Source organism: Seriola aureovittata, chromosome 3 (genome assembly GCF_021018895.1).
Source record: "Seriola aureovittata isolate HTS-2021-v1 ecotype China chromosome 3, ASM2101889v1, whole genome shotgun sequence".
In the NCBI taxonomy this organism is placed as follows: domain Eukaryota; kingdom Metazoa; phylum Chordata; class Actinopteri; order Carangiformes; family Carangidae; genus Seriola; species Seriola aureovittata.
The window spans coordinates 11,951,363-11,974,880 of NC_079366.1; the positions used below are offsets into that span (position 1 = coordinate 11,951,363).

At 38.9% G+C, this 23,518-nt stretch overlaps 1 protein-coding gene across 1 annotated transcript in view; it reads right to left on the reverse strand.

Moving 5' to 3' along the window:
* The window catches only part of LOC130166780 (zeta-sarcoglycan), a 341,932-nt gene that overhangs the window by 66,929 nt on the left and 251,485 nt on the right, over positions 1 to 23,518 (reverse strand). The window contains exon 4 of the mRNA XM_056372533.1: positions 3,904 to 3,991. Within this exon, the coding sequence (XP_056228508.1) occupies positions 3,904 to 3,991 (88 nt within the window). The remainder of the gene's footprint in view (positions 1 to 3,903; positions 3,992 to 23,518) is intronic.

The window sequence follows — 23,518 nt, forward strand, 5'->3', positions numbered from 1 at the left end:
GAGGTCTTTCTCTCCTTCCTCCACTCCACTTCTCTGCAGCCCAAATTAGTACCTACTTTACCATCTGATATGTAATGAGGTGTCAGTGCAGCTGTGTCTCGGTATTCTATGTTAATGCACTAGTTCAAACGTTTGTGGCCATTTCACCTTTCCATACCACTGACCGTACATCCTGTACATCTTGTACAAGCTGGAGTGAGCGGTTCCCCTGGTGAGTTTCAGTGATGAATGCTAATAAGGGGCTTACTGAGATGGAACTCTTCCACTTCTGATGTGGCGAGCATCTGGTGAGAAGAAATGACCGTCTTACTGACAGGATTTCTGGGTATCCCTATGAGGATACTGAGACAGAGAGAGAGGAGAGAGTGTGTAATTTTGTTTTTGCATGTGCGATCCCCTGTGTCTGGGGAACCTTGGCCCAAAGTTGTGGCTGCTCTGTGGGTGTGCACTTGAGTGTGAGACAGGCATAATATCAGTAAGAGAATCAGGCATTTATGCGATTTCAACAAGTGTGCAGTCACTCGTGACGAGTCAGGACACCCAACCCTCCACATGTCATCCGGCAAAGCTAAGCTGGCTGCAGTATGACTGTCTGGCCATGTAGTTTTAAAAGCAGACTGATTCTGCTGACTCCGTGATACGCACACAGACACACTCTCACTCAGAGCACACATGAGCATTTAAGTGCTTTTTCTTTGCAAGAAAAGCAGCTTTAGAGAGTTTTAACAGCAGGAGGTGAGCTGTCAGGGATTTCAAACCTTCAAAGTGTCACATGGGGAAAACTGTGCGCGCGTAGAAAGACACTCGAAGTGCTGGCCAGCCTACAGGAGATGAACGTCCAAATGTTGCATTCACATCAAACATGGAAGACAGTGGAGAAGAGCCTTTTATCTGAAAATACCATTCACAACACCTGCCATCTGCTAATGCTACTTGGCAATGATGTTCTATATCTGCTACTTCCTGAACTCTGACATCACAAGCAATCACATGAAGTCAGGTCTACTGAGTGATGATTTAATTTTTAGAAACCAAAACAGAAAACCAGATACATCAGGAAAAACAGTTAGGCCAATCTCTCCATAATGATGATTGACTATTTTTTTTTTTTTTTTTTTTTTTTTAACTGTTTTTATTGTTGCATCTTTTAGTTTTGTGACATAAATATCTGTTTCCTCGGGTGTCAGGTGGCAAGCAAATAATTAATTCTACATGTGAAAATGTTTTCAGTAAGAAATCAGTGAAAGGCTGGACCACACTAAGAGGGAATTTGATGCATGTCATGTTTAATTTCCAAAAGCAACCACATTTCGCACTGGCCAGGCACACACTGGCAGGATTATGTGGCTCATCAAATCACATACTGAATCTGAAAGTGTTTCTGATGGCATCAATAAGCCGCCAGATCTCACCAGGAGTTTGATCCAAACTAAACAGACCTAATCACAGACAAATGAGAAGGATAACTAATCACTTAATTCACTTCTAGGGGATACAAATACCATTAAGTAGGGTAAAGTCATTGTAAAGAATTGCCACTGTAAATTCACTAAGGGCTAATAGTGAGATGACAGTGACACAAAACATAACTGAAGATTACAAATATGTCATGACATAATTAAAGCACTGGGCCGCTAAGAGACAAGAATTCCAAACATGTCGGATTTGTTCTTTAAAAAGCCACAGCAGCACAAACATTATGGTTAGCATTACAGTGTCTGGCTTTTCACCACCACTTTTATCAGATGTTCAATAATGAACAAAGATATCCATCGTAATACTTGACAAGATACCACTGTTAATAGTCCTGAATGAATGCAGGGCCAAGACATTACATTAGAAAGCCTTTGCTCTCTGCACTCACCTCTCTTGTTTCCCCTAAAGTCCATGAAAGTCTAGTTACTTTTTTCAGTTACTTTATTAAATTGCAGCACGGCTATTACTATAACGTCAGTTTGGCAATTGAGGCCTAAGAAAGCTTTGTGTTTTTTCTTTGTGTTCCAACCCTGAGGAAATGTTCAGAGGGCTTTTTAGTGCTGACCACTGGCTACTGAACTTTTGTAATGACAGGACTAAAAAGACAATATTAAATCCCAACAAGACAGGCACAAAAGTTCACAGATAACTGTTTTATCTGGCCTGCTCTGAACTCTAACCATAATCTTGGTGCCTCTGTCTCTAGCTCTTTCTCTTCAAGTCGGCTCATTGAAAGACACCAGTGCCACTGCTCCACTTCAAGGACACACACACTACATTTGCACCCATCCTCTGTAAGTCACTTTATTCTGACTTTCTTTTTGAAAACAACAAGCCTCTGAATGTTGGTTTTCATTAAAATTATGCCATTTACATCAAAATTCTTAATGCAAAATGCTCTTATAACTGAGAATTGTTTTTGTGTTTTTTATAGCTTTCTGAAACTTAGCACACATTGCGCAAGTATTTATTTTAGGAATAATTATTTTATTATATAATAGAATATTTTTTATAATGATTTTAATATTCAATTGATTAATTTATCAGATCCATTTACCAAGGTCTCATTTATTAATAAGACTAGATTTTATTTAATTAGTTCATGACCCTACCAAATGATTGGCTTTTGATCCTCTGGTCTCTTCAGATCCACCACCTCTGAATGAATACTATTATCCACTTCCACCATCACCTCTCTAACTGAGCAACTGCTGATCAATCTTTCCACTCTCACAGGTTAAACTGCTAGAGTGACAGTGATTGAATATACTGCCTGGCACAACAAATCTGTGCCATGGTTATCTAAGACTGGGGCAGTAATGGCACACCACCAAAGTAGCAGGACATTGAAATACTTGGATGACATTTAAAAAAAAAAAAGAAAAAAAAAGCTTATTTTAATATTCTAGGACCTGTTCTCTTTTCCATTAGAGCATTTACATGTGCTTAAGTAACACAATGTTAAAGCATTCTCAGATTACACTGCATAGCTTGGTTTCTCTTCATGTAAACACACTGCATTTACTGGATGTTACCACTTTGTAACATAAAGTATAATTACCGTGTTCATGATCAAAACTCACCTTTTCAGACCTGCTTTTAAAGTTATTATTTTTTGGGACAGTTTTTGCCTATATTTGGATAGGGACAGTGAGAGAGTGACAGGAAAGTTAGGGAGAGGGAGGGGATGACATGCAGCAAAGGGTCATGGGTTGGACTTGAACCCATGGAGTAAGGACTGAGCCTAAGTGCTAAGCAGCAGTTGAGCCACCGGTGCGCCCCAGAACTGCTTTTAATGTGTCATTCATGTCATGTGTCAGATGTTTTATTGTATAGTTTTCTATAACCATATTTAATTAATGTACACACATATTACTACCATTATTATTATTATTATTATTAATAATAATAATAATAATAATAATATACACTTATACCTGTCAATTCAACCAGCCCCTAAAGCATCTTAAAATGCAAATTCCTTTTTCATAAAGCCTTACTGTAGATAGAGATTTTCTTATGGCTAAGACTTATTAACTACTTATTTGTTAAAAATCTTTTCATTTAATGTTTTTCTTTGTAGTGTTTGTGCCCTTATAAGAATATGTCATGTCATTTAAGTCAGATGTCCTCTAAATGTTGTCTTCTGTCAGACACTTGGCTGTCACCAATCCAATAAGGGCTTGGAAAAATTATTTAGTTGAGAAAACAGCATGGCTGTCAGCCTCAGTGAGATACACTAATGGAAACAGATAATATTTAGTTTGGTAAACAGAAGGAGGTAAAATGCATGCATGAATTCAAGCACAAATAAGACACTATAACTGACTGTCTTGAACAAATGATTTGATTTGGAGGTTGCTTCAGTAGAAAATGTTTACAATGCCAATGTGTGTGTGTGTGTGTGTGTGTGTGTGTGTGTCTTACCCACGGTTAGCTGACCGGTCAGTTGTCCCTGATCATTCCTGGCGTTGACAGTCACATTTCTGTCTGACTGAAGGATCAATGGACTGTCCTAAAGAGAGAGGAGGAAGGAGAAAGACGATTAAGACAGCAGCAAACTCTTACAAACAAATCCATGTATACTGATACACCGCTCTCTGATTTCTATCTTTTCCCTGTAACCCCTGCCCTCACCCCTCTGAGAATCAGTCGATACTGCATTAACCTGCATAACCAATACTGCCTTAGCTCATATCAACCTTCACAGTTCACACTTGACTCCCTCTCTTCTGCCAGCCCGACATACTCTGCATCCAATTTGCATAATCTATTCAAAACAACGTCCTGTCTGTGAGCGTATTTGCTTGTTTTTAATTGTCTGTCTGTGTGTATATGTATGCCTGCAGAAAGGCAATTATTCTCAAGCTAAACAAGCTAAATGCAGCGATGACCCCGACCTCTGCTCTCATCTTTAAAGTCTGATTGAGCCACACGCTGCCCACATTAGTTTACATTCAGTGGATGTGAGTTGGAATGAATGCAAACCCCATGCCTTCCATTTTCATTAAGTCCCAAACTCAATCTAACATCTCACTGTCTCTCTCTCTCTCAGCTCCTTACTCCCCTCCTCCTTCATCTTACTCTTTGCCTCTACTGTGTACATCAGTCTGCAAAATCTTCCTACTCACATTCTTAGCCAACTTTTCCTTTTGTTCTTCTTTCCTCTTTCCATATATCACTGCATTTACATCATTTTTTGTTTTATTCTCTTTTATTTTACTCCTCTCCCTCTCTCACTCTTTCTTTTAAATTACTCATTTGTTTTGGCGGCGTGAAATGAATAGCTCACAGGTGACCCAATTTCTCTGTTGATTTCCCCAAATTAATATCTTGCTGCATTCTGGTCTGAATTCCAAATGAGAATTGTGTTAAAATTGGAAAGTCGCTGATCTGTTGAAATGGAAAAATCTTCGTTTTCTTTTTCTCCCCTTCATTCTCCCTCTATCTTTTTCTCTGCTTTGCTATTTGTTATGGATGAATATTCATTGTTTTGTGGTCTGTTTATATGAGTTAAGACCAAATTTGCAATATGTCACACCTGTCTGTGCTCTACTTGCACTGTCCAGGGACTCCCAGGACAGGCTGATCACAAACACAAACCACTGCACAAGGGCGAGGGACGAATAAAAGTTATGGACACAGAAAACACACTCACAAAAAGCATAAACAAACACAATACATGCAGTGACAAACAGGACTTGTGCGTAACTATATGCGGGTAGTGTACAGACTTACACACCTGCATAGAAACATATTCTAGATGTTATAATATCCAAATGAGGGGCTCAGGTGCAAGTTCAGACACGGCCCTGCCTCTGTGCACAGACACACACCACCCACTCATACAGCGTCTGGTAACAAATTTGCCAAACAACAAATGAACATTCCACATGGTTTATTGTGCATTGCTTCCCTCATCTGTTTCCTAACGCTTGTATGCTGGATTAATTATTTTCAACGGGGCGTGTGATAGGCTTCACTATATTATCTTTCCACTCTGTTTAAAGCGATGGGCTCTTTGTAAAGCATGACAGATGTAATGCGCTTTGAATCATTCCAGCTCAATGGGCAATGTGCATGAACAGGCCTGATCCCATTCACTTAGTGCAGGACTCTGTCATTTAGAAGAGTGACCATAGATGGAAAGTCTTATTTGATTAAGCACTCATATGCAAATGCATGGAAATAAGGGCAGTAAATAATTGCTGCATATTAAACAGCTGCTAATGTCTATTTATATAACAGCTGATTGAAGCTAAACAATCTAACTGGTGGCGCTCATGTGAAACATAGGAGCAGTAACAATAATTGTTTGTCCATCTTGATGAAAAAATTGTTGATCCCACAAGAGACTATCAAAAATAATAACACCAGTTTTCACCTAAGTATGTCATCACCACAACACTAGTGAGGAATGGACAGGGCCTGTGCTTGTTAGCGCTCATGTTGGCCTACAGTACCTTGATGAAATCAATTCAGACTCTGAACATACTGTTGGTAATTCAGTTGTAAAGTGCAGTCTCCAATATGATTGTGGAAAACAAAGTGATGTGGAAAGCTTGAATGATGCATGCTCTGCGTCACTTGACAGGCACTGTGTACAACTGTGCTAGATGAGAATGGGCCATTGACACTGGATTCACATTATTAAAAAATATAATATACATCTACAGTATAGAATTACACATTCCTGAAAACAGACTGGTAAAGAGCTGCTGCTTATACTTCTGTTACAGTAAAACTATTATATTGAAAAACATAGTAATATAATTAATATACTTTATATAGTTTGACAAACACTTCTAAAAACTTTTAAAAATGTGGCTCCTTTTTGTCGATCCGGTCAGTTAAATCCCATGTGTTTATTTGGCTCTAAACGCTACACTAATAATATCAGCAAGATGGTAAATAACTGACCGTGGTTTCCCTTCATATACGTTATGCTGAGAACCTATTCAGTCAGTTTTCTGACATTAAAGGTTAATTTCTCTCCATGAAAGTCCTTCTTCAAAGCTCTGATCTTCAGTGAAGTTTGCATGATGTTTGATGGTGGTTTGAGGTTTTTCATTTTAATGTTAGTTTGATGTTGGATGTGCTTTTGGTGCAATACTGAAAAGGTTATTGCACTGCAGAATGGTAATCGTTTCATTTCTTAGATTTTAATCCATCGTGTGATGCATACATCATCTTGACGTTGTTTGATGTTGGAAATCCAATCAGTGTTCGAATTTTAGCACACTCTAGGAGGTGTGTGTGGGGGCGAATTTGTATTGGGTGTTTTATTGATATTTACACAGAAATTTACATATACGAAAAAAATGACATATAGTCTGCAACTGGCATATGTCACTACAGCTGCACTCCAATACTGACTGCCAACAGATCATGTTGGGGCCAATTTACAGCAGCCTCACAATAATTATAGATAAGTCTACCTCAGACCACGCAACACCACATTCACACACAGTAATTCTGCATATGCGTGCTGATTAAACAATACAATAATAAACAGCCACAAACAATATGAAAGCACCCAGCATTACCATATAAAACACATCACACATATCTACTTCAGCTAGCCTGTGTTATATGCATTATAGTAATATAATTTAAGTTTACAGACAGAAATATCCCTGGGCAGCAAAAGGCTATGAATACATTCACATATTTAAAAGTAGGGGATTTTTACTTGTGACTTTCAAAATTCAATGACCACAATTAAAGATTAAACATAGAACAACAATGAACAACAGAACTATATTCAAATTATATTCAAAACTATTTGTTTGGAGAAACAGATTCATTTGTCAAGATTTGTCCCTCTCTATTTTCAACAACATCTTGATGACTCATCCCTCAAGAGAGAACCTCCTCTCCTAACACCTCTGACACTTTAACATGCATAATTAGCACTTACTATGCACTTTCGGTGAACTAGGTTACCTGATCTCCTTGCACTTGCCCTTATTGAACAGATTTAGTCTGTAGTACTTACTTCAAGGTCGCCTACTGTACTGAAGCTTTAGTGCTGTCCCTCACTTGTAAGTCGCTTTGGATAAAAGCACCAAATGAGTAAATGTTAAAATGTGGATTAGATACGATTACATAAAATTTGATTAGATTAGATCAGCAGGTGAAACGGGCTACACTCAAAGACAGACTGAAAACAAAGCCTTCATAGAGATAAAACCTTTAAATACTATATGGGGACAACAGTTCACACTTATGGACAATTTTTCCCAGAAAGTTTTCATTGTGCTGCTCTTATTTCTAAACAATTTCTCACAAAAAAAGTGAGTGAAATTTTTACATAAACGATGAAAAAAAAAAACAAAAAAAAAAACAGCTCAAGAGAGCAATGATAAGGGAAAAAAAATCTGTGAAACTATGGTTTGGTGAGCACGTGTAGCATTTCCTCACATGTACCATATATCTTTGTGATGTTTTCTTTATGTTCAGTTCATTTCTAGGTTTATCCCTCTCTTCTGCTCCCCTCATTGTCCCTCTGACTTCTGCGTTTACTGTGTCGCTCATAAATCTCCCATCATTGTGTGAGATCTACAGAGGCACAAATAAATACACTAAAGGCTGACGCATCAGGCTCCCTCTTGCAAGCTGACACGACATACGCCACAGCGCCACTAATTCAGTTAATAGTTTAATTATGCTTTGATTATAAATGCAGGCAAAGGACCTCCAGCCTGCGGTAGCCAATGTAATTACTCAGGTAATAATAAGCTGTGGACTGGTGGATCATCATCACAGCCTCCAGCCACCGGTACAGATGGGTCCTAATAACAGCTTTCAGTCCCGCTGTCTCGCTGTCTGTCTCACTAACTGACCGTCTGACTGTCAGTCTAAACAGGTCTGGACTCAAGGTTGATAGATGATGTGAATGGTTATGTGTGTTTATCATCACTCTAATAACAGCTTTCAGTGCTCCTGTCCATCTCTTATGGTCTGCCTCACTTGCTGTCTAACTTTGTACAGTATACATCTCAACAGCAGTGGATTCAAGCCTCATACAAGATACATTTGGTTGATTCATCTTTGCCATCAGCCTAATAGCAGCTTTTAGCTCTCCTGACTGTATCTCTGTGATTGCTTGTCTCACTGGCTGACTGTCTATCTCTCTATCTAAAAAGCTATGGACATGCGCTTAAGAAATACTTTTAGCTCTCAATCTAATAAAAAGCTTTCAGCTCTCCTGTCCCTGATGTGTCTTAGTCTCTTCCTGTCTTTCTGACTTTCTAAAAACCCACCATCTCTTCAGCCAGTCCACCTGTCTGTCCACCTCTCAGTCCGACTCTGCCATTAGGGTCAGATTTTTTCAGGTCAAACTGCATGCATTGGGTTGTGGTGTATTGGGTAAGCATCAATAACATATACTGTAGGTTTTAAAGATCAAGTAATAAACACAATTCTTCACACTGGCACCTGAACACACCACCAAATAAAATATTCAAAATGTTCCTTATTCTCAGCTGCATTTTGCAATATGTTTTGCAGTGAATAAAAGTCAAGTGGAGATTCTAAAGACCAACTTTCAATAAAGTTAAAACTAGACGCTCGCTGAGATATGATCCCGATCCTAACTTTGATTTGATTATTTTCTTTCATGTGTATTTCTGTCTTTCTGTATTAATCTGTTAAAAGTACCACCATTATAGATACTTGGCTGCTACTAAGAAGGAGCTGTGAACAACAATGGCAAGACAGTTAGACAGAGTGGGGAATGAGTTAAAGAGTGGGGAAGACAGACAGAGAAAGTTGTTTAAATTCATCAGTAAAGACAAGTAGATAGTATATAGTCTAAGCTAAAACAGAATACCAATCAAACAGTGTGTGATAAAGTGCCCGCGGTGTCCCTCCATTCCTCTTTCGACTTAATTCAGCTAATTAGCAAGGACTATTAAATAAGTGATGTGTTTGTTGGTGTGCAGAGCTAATTTGTTGTTTTTAGTCCCCACGGCCATATAACAGCAGAATATAAACCAGCGTTGCTCACAAGATTACTCTCAGGGTAGTTGGATTTAATATGTTCAAGTGTCTTCATGTGCATTCGGGGGGCCTTCTCATCTATTTAACATGTCATCAATGTCCTGTACAAGACTTGTATCAACAGTCTTGAGATCAGTTTAATCCATTTAAATCTCAAAGTGACAGCTGAGATGAGACTGAGCCAGTCAAGACATGTCAGATCATTGTGAGCTTGGAAAGTTGTTGGAGATTTGGTATGGAGATTGCTGGCTAAAAGGTATGAGTTGAGATTGCAAATTTTGGGGCCCTTCTACCTCAGGGGTCCTCCAGGACTGCACTGTTAGCGAGTGTCCCTGCTGTGCAAGATTTCATGCACCTGTTGAATGAAAATTCTGTTTTCGGAACGGAGAGGAGGAGCGTTGGCTTTTCTCTTCCCTAATTATGTGTCTCTCATGTCATTTTTTTGTCAATTGTTCTGGTGGAGGATTCAACTAAGAAGACTGTTTGGTTCCTTGGTAAACTAGACTTAATTTCACCTCGAGTCTGGAAACTTTGTGGTGACGCTGGGTATTCATAAGGACTTTTGTCTACTTTGTGAATTCGCTGATTTTATTTACAACTTGTTTTATTTGAGAAAATGTTAGACACCCAAACATATTCAGTTTACTATCATATATCACAAAAAAAGAATCAAATCCTCAAATTTGAGAAACAAAAACCAGGGAACTCTTTTGGCTTTTTTGCTTGAAAAATTACTTAAATAATGAATTGAGTTTTGAAATAAAAGGGTTGCAGCTCTTTTGGTTCTTCTCTCATTTTTTTGTGACACTATTGTCACACTTACATGTCAGTTATACACTACAGTTTTAGGAATCAAATCTACATGTGGTACATCCAGTGCCTTTAAGAAAAGATTCCGTGAAAAGCCAGTTTTCTGAAATCCATAAAAATAATTTTATCAAAAAATCATGTCAGCATGGAGCTAATACTGTCCTTCATGTATCCGAGCACTGTGTTTTTGCATTAATGTGTGCGGTGCATGCATTTCTGCCCACACATGGTTATGCTTTTTATATTTACATACAAAACTTTGTAACAAGAAAAGGTGTGTGCTATTTGCAAGTTTCCAGACATTGAGCAAAAACAATTAAAAGAATCAATCCAGCTCTCCTGAAAAAAATGTTTTGCTGTCTCTCCACACCCTCCAGGCTCTTTCTTCATAATTCATCTAAAGAGTCACGCTATGCACTGTAAAATCAAGCTGAAACCTACCACCTCAAAAGCTTTATTTTACTGTAACAGTATTCACAGCAAAAGATAAAATATTCAGACTCTGCAGAGAAACCACTTAAATGAACTGTGCAATGTCAAGATTTTATGGGGATCAATAATACACATAACTGCCTTTGTTGTCATTCCTGAAAGGTTTACCGGGTGGACTAGCAGCTCCACTGTGTCCCCAAACAATGGACTGTGCTTTACCATAGTGGGAAAAAAGGTGAAAATACAGTAGATATAGAAGGATGGAAAGGGTGAAAGAGACAGAGGTGTGGGACGGTGGGGAGGGGAAGTAGGGCTAAGCAGTCGACCTCCCAGCTTTGGGCTTGCAGCGTGATAAATCTTGAAACGAGGAGAGAGGAAAAGAGGAGGGAGAGCAAGATAGAGATGGAAGGTGGAGGAGGGTAAACCGCAGAGCATTTGTTTTGGAGATAGACACACCAAATAGATCTATACAAAGAAGCAGCTACGTCAGCCCTCTACTCTCTGCTTCTCCACGATAATGTATGTTGCTGAAGGGACCAGTCAACAAAGTCACACAGCTCCATAAAAAAAAAAAAAAAAAATATATATATATATATGTCAGCTGAGAAAGCCACTTTTGTGATACTGCAAATTGGAGGTTATAGATTTAAGTTAATATATTTTTTATATCAGTGTAATTCTGGTCATGCTGGGAAAAAGTACTATTGAAATATATACATCTGCCGTCACCACATGATTCTACTCACCTTGTTCCCTAACATCTGAATTTTTTCTGAATAAATATAAATCTAAGTATATGAATAAGATTCTTGAAATTCATCTCATATGTAATGAAATGAGCGCTTTGCTGCAGCCCCTGCCTGTCTCCCGATGTTATTTCATATTCCTAAGGAAAAAAAACAAAAAAAAAAAAAAAAAACTATCACACAAGTGAGGGTTTACAAATGATACCTCCAACCTGAGGGCTTAGAGATAAAATACATCTGAGGGAGTTTTACATAACATTTGAGATTAGAGCTCTGGAATACATTTTCATATAATGGTTTTAAGCCCACAATCCCAGAATACTGTTAGTCCTGTTGTGAGAGTTTCTGCTGTGGCTGAACAAAACCTGTCAGGGCACGATAAGTAAAAAAATATTAGACAAAAATAAAAAAATGAAAACTAAAATAAAATAAAAGACACAGCACAGACTTCCACCTGGTAGTCACTTTTCGTTGACTCTACCAGACTCTGACTTACTTATTAATGCATGTTGGACTTTGTTTGGTGTCGTGCCATCTGCATACACACACACAAAGACAGCTGCAGTATTTGTTGGGATGCTCAGGTTTTATACTAAACCCAAAATCAAGTCCTAAACTTGGACAATTTCTCCCCATTTTAAGAGGTACAAGGACACACACACACACACACACACACACACACACACACACACACACACACACACACACACACAGGTCAAATAAAAAACTGAAATACAAAGATATAAATAATATAATCTTAATTATTAGGCGATTTTAAAACAAATTTATTTTTTAAAAATGATGATGTCCAGAGCCAAGTAGATATTACAATTCTTCATAAACACCCACCGATTCCATACAGGTGGGGAGCTCAACACACTCACATTCACACTTATGGACAGTTTGTTTTTTATGGGCAGTTCCGCACTCGGAGGAAACCCACACGGACACAGGCCCGCCTGCATACCTCACACAAAAAACATCTGCTTGACAAGCACCTTTAACCCTTCAGCAATTGCTGTGAGGCAACAGCTCTAACCGAGCCACTAAACCACCATCTACACAAACACATCACACAAAAACATTGTCATTTACCATCATTCTTTTTTTGACTGAAGAAAGAAGGCGGTTCAGCTTTAATACTCATCTAAGGGGACCTCTCTCATTAAAAGCACCTGGTTTTGTATGCATACTTTGCTGAAACTTATATTTTAGTATATATTAATAAGTGCACATTATCACAAACACTGTAAACCAGCAATTCAAAGAGGCAGCACATACAGTATGTGACTCACTGACTGTGCACGGTATAATTGCGCTCCATCAACATCATGTAGATACTGTATGTTTGCCGCATCTGTTTTAGGCTTGCGTGGAGGAAAACTGAAATCAATTGTGTTGTTATGGCAATGAAGCAGTAAGGTGTTGAGTCGTGTTCCCGCACTGTGGGACTTAAACGAGAACCAGCAGCACTAATCCTTCATGTAAAAGATACATGTAGGTACACACACAATATATTACACACACCAGTCTTGCAGAATTCACACCCAAGGTCATTATACTTATATAACATTATTAACTATGCAGTGTGTGTTCAAACATTAACAAGCTTCAACTGCTAGACACAGAAATCACGCTAAACACACACACGCAGTACAGGCAAATCAGCGTGGACTAATGACTGCGGCTACATCATGGTTGTATTTGTCTCTAAAGAAGCACATTTTCCCTTAAGTTGTGTGTCCTGTGGCATGGTTGAGTAGAGGAGAGGAGACAAGATAAGTGGAGAAGACGGAGGAGGAGAAGAAAGCAGAACAGATAAAGTTGCAATGCTCCATTTGCCATGAAATATTCCCCTGTGGTACAAATACTTGAGGTGAAAGAGGAATAAGTTAACTCTAGAGAAGTTTGTGCATATATGAGAGAGATAGTGTGTGTGTGTATGTGTAAGTGTGGAGGGAGACTGCCCTAGGTCTGAGACAATATGTGTACGTCATGTATGCATTACACATGTGACAATATTTGACCTTGCTCACTTGTTTGTGTCTAAATGTGTGTGTGTGTGTGTGCATTTATGCTTGCCCACGCAGACATGTCTTACTGCTAATAGATTATCGATCGGAGTCAGTTTCCGAGACCTGTAGTGGCTCTCTCTCACACACACACACAGACACACACACACACACACAGACACAGACACAGAGACAGAGACACACACACACACACACACACACACACACCACACACACACACACACACACACACACACACACACACACACACACACACACACACACACACACTGACTTGCTGTCTCCTGAATACTTTTATTGAAAACAACTCAAAGCAACTTCTTCGTAAGTCTGTTTTTCTTTGTTTTTGTATTCACCACTGATTCGAACATGACTGGTGCTCCGTGGCTTCCATTGGCACATTGGCTGTGAGTCATGTACAGGGTCATTGATCCCAAGCAATCTTTGGTATACGATAACATATATTTCAAACCTGATGTAACATCTGATACCATTTCTTAAATATGTTCTATTGCTCTGGTCCCCCTCTTTCTTCCTGTAGTTTCCTTGTCACTCCTGTTCGATCCAATTACCCATGGGATCATAACAGATCCTTTTTCATTTGTACTGAACCCATGGGCATATGGGTGCTTGTGTAGGTGTGTAGGTGTGTGTTTAAAGGCTATTTTTTCTTTAATGGCAATACAGACTCTGCTCTTTAACCCTGTCACCTGGACAAAGTCCTGACAATCTGTTCCATCAAAACAGGAAAGATCAGACAGCTATCATAGCTCGCAGAAATAAATGACACTTAAATTACTGGTCTATTGCTAGCCTAAAGGCTGCCGGTTTCAGTGCTAATCTATATCCAAGTTATCATTACCAGGGGAAACATAACACAATGAAGTCTTATTCAAAGTTATTGGTTTCAATCCTGATCCACATCACAGAAGCAAAGTTGCAGCAAAGCAACTATAAGTACCGCCTCGCAACTCGGTTTCGTCCAACTAGTCAAGTTTTAAATCACGTCTGTCCAGACCCATATATTTAGTGAACACTGAAGAAATTCAATAATAGGTACTCAGTGTTTTTACAGAACATTATGTCACGGTGAAGTTGACCTTTGATTGTTGAGATATAAAATGTCATCACTTCATCATTTTCTCTTATCAGATGTTTGTGTAAAATTGTATCATAATTAGTGTATTAATTCTTGAGTTATGGCCAGTCAAAAACAGGTTTTGTGAGGTCACAGTAACCTTGAACTTTGACCTTCCAAGAGGAGTTTGTGCCAGATGTAATGAAACTCCCAAAGTATTCCTGAAATATCACGTTCACAAGATTGGAAGGGGTCACAGGTCATATTGGCTGCATATCTGCACCGGGCTGTGTCAGCGCTGGAGAATGGACTGGTTCCACCCATAATCAGATATAACCGCACTGGCTTGTTTGCATTTTTTTTAAACCAATCACAATCGTCTTGGGTGGTGCAAAGCCCAGGATGGAGCGATGGTGCCCCTGCAAAATAGCATTGGTGTGGAGGGGGACTATTTTTGTGGAACATTTGCTAGTGGGGAGGCGATCACTGTCATTAAATTGGCTACTACCCCCATAAAGAAAACGTTATAAAAAATTAATTAATTAATTAAAAAAAATGCAAGATGAATGTCGACTGTGAGATTGCATGATACAAATCTTCATCAAAACTTGCTACTTTCAGCAGGTAGGTTGCTAGGTTGGAGGTTGTTGTTGTTTCCTGTAGCGAAGAGGATCTTGAAAACGGTAAGAGACAGATAGCGGCAAGGGAAGGGAACGTTGCGTGAGACACGCTGCCAATACCAGGCTTATACCCAGTCTACATTCGGTGAGTACAGTGACCTTGCCCTTTTACCACCAAAATCTGTTCAGTTCATCCTTGAGTCCAAGTGAACGTCTCTACCAAATTTAAAGAGATTTTCTCAAGGCGTTCCACAGATATCTCGTACATGAAGATAAGATGTATGGACAACCTGAAAAAATAATGACAAGGATATAACTTTTAACACAGATAGTTTTTTGTTTTATGAGTTATTACAGGGAGGACAGAGTATGAAATGCTGAGCAACTATATATCAACATGTTGTTTTCCTAAGAGACCACATCATTAAAAATATATCTCTCGGTCCTCTTGACACTTACTTATGTGTCATTTATCCAGCTCAGCTTCACCAGCTTGTTATCCCATGGTCATAGGCATTAAATAATGTATGCTCTCTCACCCCAAAGGGGCAGTGTTGGAAGGAATGAGGCTGCTTCAAACTGAATACTCTGATTCAGTGGGGGCCTGAGACTGGTGGGAGTTTTCATGTTCATATATTCTATTAAGAACCACTCCTGTTTAGTATTACAGAAAAAAAATGCTGTGCAATTCTGTGGTTACGCTTACATTTCTGTGCTATGCTTACAAACACTTTGAAGAAGAAACTGAACAGATTATGAAAGATTTTTCACAACTTTTTCAGATGGACTAAAAGTTTCAGAGTGTTTGCTTTACTGGGTTCTTGAGGATTAATGCATGCCAAAAACCAATCAAGTGTAACAATTAGCTCTTTTGCTGTGAAATGATAAATCACTAAGCTTGTTTAGCCATACAAATTCCGTGCAATTTTATCACCCTTTGCATGAGCACAATCAAAGGAGGAAAATAATTGTTTTTTTCTCAAACCTTGTGTCTAACATTCTTTAGCGGGGCAACCTTTGTGTTTGGATTTGATTTCCGAACTAAGGCTTTAATCAAAGCTGCTCTGGGCTATTTGGCTCATTTTCTAGCAGTTCAGTATGTCTTGTGCTTTGTTATTGCTGTGACAGGGATTTCCTGATGTTGGCCTCTCTGCAGAGCTCTCAGCCATGTGATGAAATCCCTAGTCGAGTATAGCTGCCTCCATAATTACTGGGAATGGTTTACAAGGGTAGGACATGAGAGAGATGAAGTGGATTCTCTTGATGGTGAAACATTGCATAAAATGGAACATGGGAATGGTTCACAAAGATGAGAGGAGAGTGTGAGAGGGGAATTGGTCTGACATGATGGAGTTAAAAAGAGAGAATGGTTCCAACCCATGTTCACTCATTTATATAGAGTGAACATGAAGTCATTATTTCCCAGCATGAAATGTTGGCACCAACAGTATTTCTGTGACATCACACACCAGCAGCCAGGAGATGGGAGGAATAAGTTACACATTATCATCTGTCCATGAGGATAGAGTAGAGTAGAGTAGCACGATGTGAAAGACATTAAAATTATATAGAACAGGTTCTGAGTGTTCATACTGACATAACAAAATATCAACTAAAGGCAACTTAAGTGTTCATTCGCAAGATTTCCAATGACAAGAGTAGGCTGGAACTGGATCTCAAGCATGGGAAAGAATACATTTTGGAAATTGTTTCCCATGAAAAGAAATGATGAACTGATAGTATCCGAGGTTGCAACCGCAGACAGAAGGTAAGAGCTGCATAAAATGAGCTTGTTCTCCTTTTTTTTTTGTGAATGACAAAACAAAGGATCTTAAAAACATCACACACAATCTTTAGGAGACTTAACAAATAAATAAACTAAAAAGCAAATTACACTCAAAACTGAGTAATATATCAAGTTGTTTATTTACTGAAACATACAGCGGGAAGGTTTTGTGAATCAGTACTTGTGCACACTCCAAACAGTAGCATACAGAGTTTCGGACCACAGTGTATGCCACATATGCTGTTGTAAGGAGTGTGCACAACTACTGATTAACAATCACAATGAATTTTTAGTACTTAAGTACATAGCTGGCTATATCTCTTGTGCTGCTCTCAAGTGGCCGGTCTGAAAAAAATCTCCTGAGATATGAAAGTAACGTCAGCACTTAAGGCTGAAGCATGGATTTCCTCAAAGGCAGGCGCTGAAGGTGAGGGCATGTTAAAACAACTAATGAATAGGAATGAACTGTAGTGGGGTACAGAGATAGCTGAAACCAGTTCTTAATGACAGAACAGGAACGAAAGGTAACGGATCTACGGATAAGAAACTTGAGACAGGACAAACTGATGACTTGAAATATATTTCAAAGTTGAGACTTTTCATAGATGTAATAAACTAGTTCTATAATAAGTAAACAGTGACCGAGAACGGGACCAGGAGGGGGCAGGAAAAGCATGCGGATACAAGAATCTTTCTAAGAATAAAGTACAAAGTTACACGTCTTTCATCTTTCTCTGATGTCATTTTGCTTTTACATTTGCCTTGAACTCTCTTTCAACTGTCTTCTTTTCAATTAATTTCCAACTCTCAGTTGTCCAGGAAAGACCCCCTGCTTATTTACATTCTTGTTATATCTCACTTTGATCTCCATCCAGTGCTTAGTCCTTAATCTTAGTTCCCTCTGCTGTGTTCTTTACTTCCTTGTCCTTTACCTATACATACCTGTACTCCCTCTTGGAGATTTGCAACAAGCTGTTTGTTTGAGTCATTCATCCATTTTTATGGTATGATATCAGACAGCGCAAATGCATCTCAAAGCAATGCGCTAATATAAACAACTAGAAAATTCCAGGGAAATTTTGAGTGCCACGGGGGCTACTGCCGGGATGAGTACATGATTTATTTCCAGTGTTCAAAAGTCACCCTGATCATATTCTGGTTTTGAGAAATGTCTTGATATAAAAGACTCTGATATAAAACAATGTCACATCCCTCAATCATGTATTATGTGGGAAATATCTCATATTCTGTCTTGTTTTTTTTAAATAAAACAAGAGGCAACATGTCTACAAACTGGCATTTAAAGGGTTAAAATCCTGAAAACTAATAATCATTTGGTAGGTTTGAGCAGAACTGAAGTGGTTTAAGAGATTTATGCAAAAAAAGCAGAAAAAAATATTGATATATGATGATTTTATAGCATTTTCTTTGTGTGTCCTTTTTTGGACGCGAGGAACCCCAGAGGGTACAAAATGTGTTACCAGTGTATAATAGACCTGTAACAGTAACTGACATTAGATTTTAAAAATATGTCAAAAAAGACACTTTCTTGCAGAAATCCACACCTTCAGCCAAAATGATCAGCAAATCAAAAAAGAAAAGTGAAGAAAATGTCCAAAAAAGGACAGAGGGACCCCTGAGGGGTAATAAATCCCATGAACCGCTATTTAAATTACCACTATTATGTTTTTTTCGGTGCTAAATTTAACATTACTGGGGAGGAGAGCAACACGACTAAAAGTGACAGCGAGAGAGGGCTAGTAGCTTCTCCTCTCTTTTGTCTCAGCGGAGACCGTCACAACTTCATTCACTCTTTTAACAAAACAAAACAAAAAGCAACGAAGGAAGCAGTAAATGGACTTACATATTTAAGACCTAACTAAATGTAATTTAAGACCTAACATGCGGCTAATGTAAAGCTAGCAGAGCTTGGAGAGTTGGTTATCTGGTTGCTAGGCGCACGCAGGCACACACACAGGTCAGGAGCTGCCGTTGCCATGGCAATGTGAAAATCTGCCCAGAATTTGGCTTCTACATGGCTTCAAAACAACTGCAAATTATGAGAAAACCGTTACTTCTTTTCATAAACCGAAAAGACCGTGCCAGACACTGAAGCCAGAAATTTTTACAGTCTCTATTTTATTCAGATATTCCTTAAAATGAGTGCGTAAGCTCAGTGCGAAGACAGAGAGAGATTCTTTTGAAAAAAAAAGACGATTACATTAGGTGTCAATGAGAGTGAGACAGGTATTGCTGCCGGACTCGGCAGCCCCGTTTAAATTTTGTGCAGACCATGCCTGTCAAAGTTACATTTTATGAATCCCAACAACTATGTCTACATTTTCAGAAAGAATTATTTGTCTCCTTTTTACGGTTTGGCCGCGAGCTCGAGTTAAAAATAAAAATAAAGGTTATTTTTTACTGCTTCACGCACTCTAGCCAACTGACGCTTTCACTCTAACTTTGAAGAAAAAGTGATTTGCACTCCTCCTTTGAGTGCTCACAGTTTGAAAAGTTTACATGTTATGTAAAAACAGTTCCTATCTTTTTGAGAGAGCAGAAGTTTTCCTCCGTTTTACAGTTTGAATCACATTTCTACGTGCAGGTATGAGAGAGCTGGGTGACTCAGCAAAAAGGTGCAATTTTGTCGAAAAAAGGTGGGTTTCTAAAGAAAATTCCAATGCATTTCTATTGCATTATTTATTCCCAGTTTTTTGGGAATAACTTTCGGAAAAATTGGAATTTTAACACCAAAAGTCATAGCACCCCTTGCGGGATCAAGACGCACGTTTTGATGTATATATTACCGGGGTTTTCTCAAAGCTGCGGAACGAGTTACGCGCCGAAATTTGGCGGAAGAATAATAAACCCGAAACAGAAGATTAATAGATGCCTCGGGACTCTGCCCCGAGGCACTCCTCTCAGCTATTCTAGCTGTAGAGGAGTGCCTTGGAGCTGAGCACCCGTGGCACTAATAAAGGCGTGTCATATTTGAAGCTTGAACTGCTGTCATTTTTGAGGGTGATGGAGGACATTCATGAAAATGTAGTGTTTCTGAATGTACCTTTCAGTTACTAACAATTCCAACTTGGGGACTTCTTCGCAACAATGTGCTTCAGCTGCAAATAGCCGGAATGTCTTTTGCCAGGAGGTTTTCGAGTCTTCTCTTCCTTTCCCTCCTTTTTACAGTCTCCGCTCTGTTTCTCAGGTCTGCCCGTCAGTTTTGGTTTATGGTTCCTGTCTATGTTTCATACAGTGTGCTTTGATCGGGGTCTTCATCCTCCTGGAGACTTGGGCAAAGTTTGCTTTGTCTTCCTTCATAGCCATTTTGGCATCCAATGTTGTTAATGACAAACTGCAGCATGCTCTCCTCTCACCACGTCACATTCTTTGTCCTCGTTTTGAATGGTATATCACTGAGTTGGCCTCTTATGTGTATGTGTCTATCCATTTACCAGGCTTCTGAAATATAGAGCTGGTTTTGTATTTCATGGTCCTATAAAAATGCCTGGAATAGACTGGGAGTTGGAGCTATATGAATGAACTTGAATTGACCACCATGCTGGTGCTGTTAATACCCAACCATGCACGTTGTTATAGAGGAGTTCAGTCAATACTGGGCTTCACCGGGATGCATCTAGTCATTAAGGGTCATATCATCTCTGGATTTACAGTTTTAAGGGGGCATTTTCAATTATTCTCTTATACATTGGGATTTCAAAATACTGGCTTAAAGTTGAGTATGTTGCTGCATATGTGAGGATAAATGACTTAAGCAACTATATGACGGTTTACAGGCAGGGGCTCTTGGCTGGAATACTGGATTTCCCAGACATAATCTTTGGAGAATGATGCTCAATGGAAGCTTCCTGTTGTTTTGGTATGATTATTGGCTTTTCTGTTCCACAGTTGTGCCAGGAATCAAAATGTTAAGAGAAAAGAGGATCTTCAGTTATCACCTCAGCTGTGCCAGACTGATATTTGAGTACAGCCATGGGATTCTCTCAGTGGCAGATCTACTACTATGCCATTGTGCTAGCTCCAGAGAAAGGGGACCTCTTTGTCAAGACAAACCTTAATCCTTCATGATTTTACAAGGAAGAATATCATGTGACATCAAGGAGGAAAACATGTCTAAATGTTAGTTCCTTTTAGTTCTTTAGGACATGTGGGAAACATTTTCCTCGAACAGTACTGCCATGACAACAACTTTGAGTCTCCAGTCTGCCAAATCATATGCTCTTTTTAGAGCCACGCATTACTCAGAAAAGGCAATAATTTATCAACTTCAATTACATATAAAACCAATAACTTTAATAATATTACAAACTCAAAACTACCTAATCTGCTCATAAATAAACATTCTTTAAACATGCCTGATAAAAATATGAAAGGTAGTATACTGGTATTAATTTTAATACAGCAAAGAGTTTAGAACAAATTATTAGGAAAGGAGGTAAACCTATTTACTAACTCTAGCCCTGTTTTTAATGAAGAGAAACAGCTTTTTGAATTCTGGCAAGATGCCTTAAGAAATTCATCCTGATTTAGAGCACTGGGGGTGTTAGGGTGGAAGAGAAGGACTGTAGCCGCACTCCAGGGACTGGATGAGTCTTGCTCAAAAGCAGATATCTCTGCCTTGTCCTATCCTTTTCCAATCCACTGTTCAACTCTCTTTTTTCATCTTTGGCAGAGTCCCTACGGTTCTTCCTAATATTCTTTAAAAATATCTCCTGATAAAAGCAGAAATAATAATGGTTGAATTCATCATGACTCTACCGAAAGCTTCTGTGAACAATATGGTTAGATAGGATAAGATGCATGTCCACACCACTCATCCCAAATAGTTCAGGTGAGCTGTACACACACCGTCTCATCAGCAAAATGTTTCTGCAGAAAAAAAATGCTATAAGCCAACATTGCAAACGCAGCTGTGCCAATGAGCAGTTTCACTGTGTAGGCAGGTTTAGTATAAAGAAGCCACATGCACCACCACGGTGGCAAAGTGTGCTACCTAATCAACAAATCTGTACTGATGTCATAGTGCTCTACTCAAATTATTCACCAGACACAGAACACTTAACCATTAAGTGTTGTCCCTTCAATTTACTTCAGGAGTTCTGCTCTGCAATTATAAATGCATGAGGATACTCATCCTGAGGCTGTTTTTACCATGGCACAGGGTCTGTTCTCTGACTGTATACAAGCTGCTCAAGAGTGCAAACCACAACCTGTATAACTTACATTTTACCGACACAAGCCCCATATCTGCATTCAGAAAGTTAACTTCACAAAAAATCTTTTATTTATTCTGCGGCTCTAAGAGGTCTGGTGTTGCGCTTGTTGACAGCCATTTCTCTCAACTACGGAAACAATTCCCAAATTAGAGTTCTGTATGTGTGATTACAAACAGGGTCATTATTGACTCCAGCTGCTGTTATTTTGCAATGCAGGAAACTACAAAGATTTTAGCACCACAATTCAAGACTACAAGATGTGACTGTTGGGCTTGTTAGAATATTCATTTGGGAAATTTAAAATTTCAGTAGAGACAAGCATTAAAAATATGAAGGCTCATCTTTGCAGCTGAGTAAGCATAAGATGTAAAAATTGCCATATGAGGATGTTACACGAGAGCAGCAGAAAATTAAACCTGCTTACTTTGCAGTCACATTCATGTAACTGAAATGCAAGTGATCCGTGTACTCTTTTTTGTCAAGCACTTCCCCTCTCTCTCTCTCTGTCTCTCTCACAGACACACACACACACACACACACACACACACACACACACACACACACACACACACACACACACACACACACACACACACACACACACACACACACACACACACACACACACACAGGGGAACGGTGCAATATGTAATTAAGGCATTGTACCAATGATCTGCACACTGGTAATTAAATCTAATCTGTATGTGTCTCCTCAGTGTGAGCATGTGTGTCATTGTGTCAGTCTGTGCATGAGTGTGTGTGTGTTTAATGTCATAAGGCCAGAGCAGTGTAATGCCATACTCCCATCCAGTTAATTAATTCAAATGTCCACCCTTAATTAATTTCACACAGTGGATTGTGACCGTTCCCCTGGAAACAACCTGTGAATACATAATACCTGCAGGGACGTGTGTAGAAATGAACTGACAATGTCAGTTCTGTGTATGGGAATTAATGCATTTTCAGTATGAGCATGTCAAAATTTATTCTGCTTATATGCACGTCAAAAAAAAAAAAAATAGAGGAATGTTTAAACACATAGGAGGAATGTTTGTGAATCCATGTGTGTAAGAAAGAGACAGAACTCAGTGTTTGTATACAGTACAAGGTGAAGTATGGAACAAAAAAAGGTATAGTAATTCAACACCGTTGACATTTTAAAGTTCTGGTAAACAAAGTAAACAAATAAGTGAAGTCTGTTAGCTTTTACATGTCAAATGAGCAATGTTCTTTGAGGTACAGGTTTCACTAGTAGCTAAATCATTATCAGTAATGTGGGATATTGAAATGAAAATG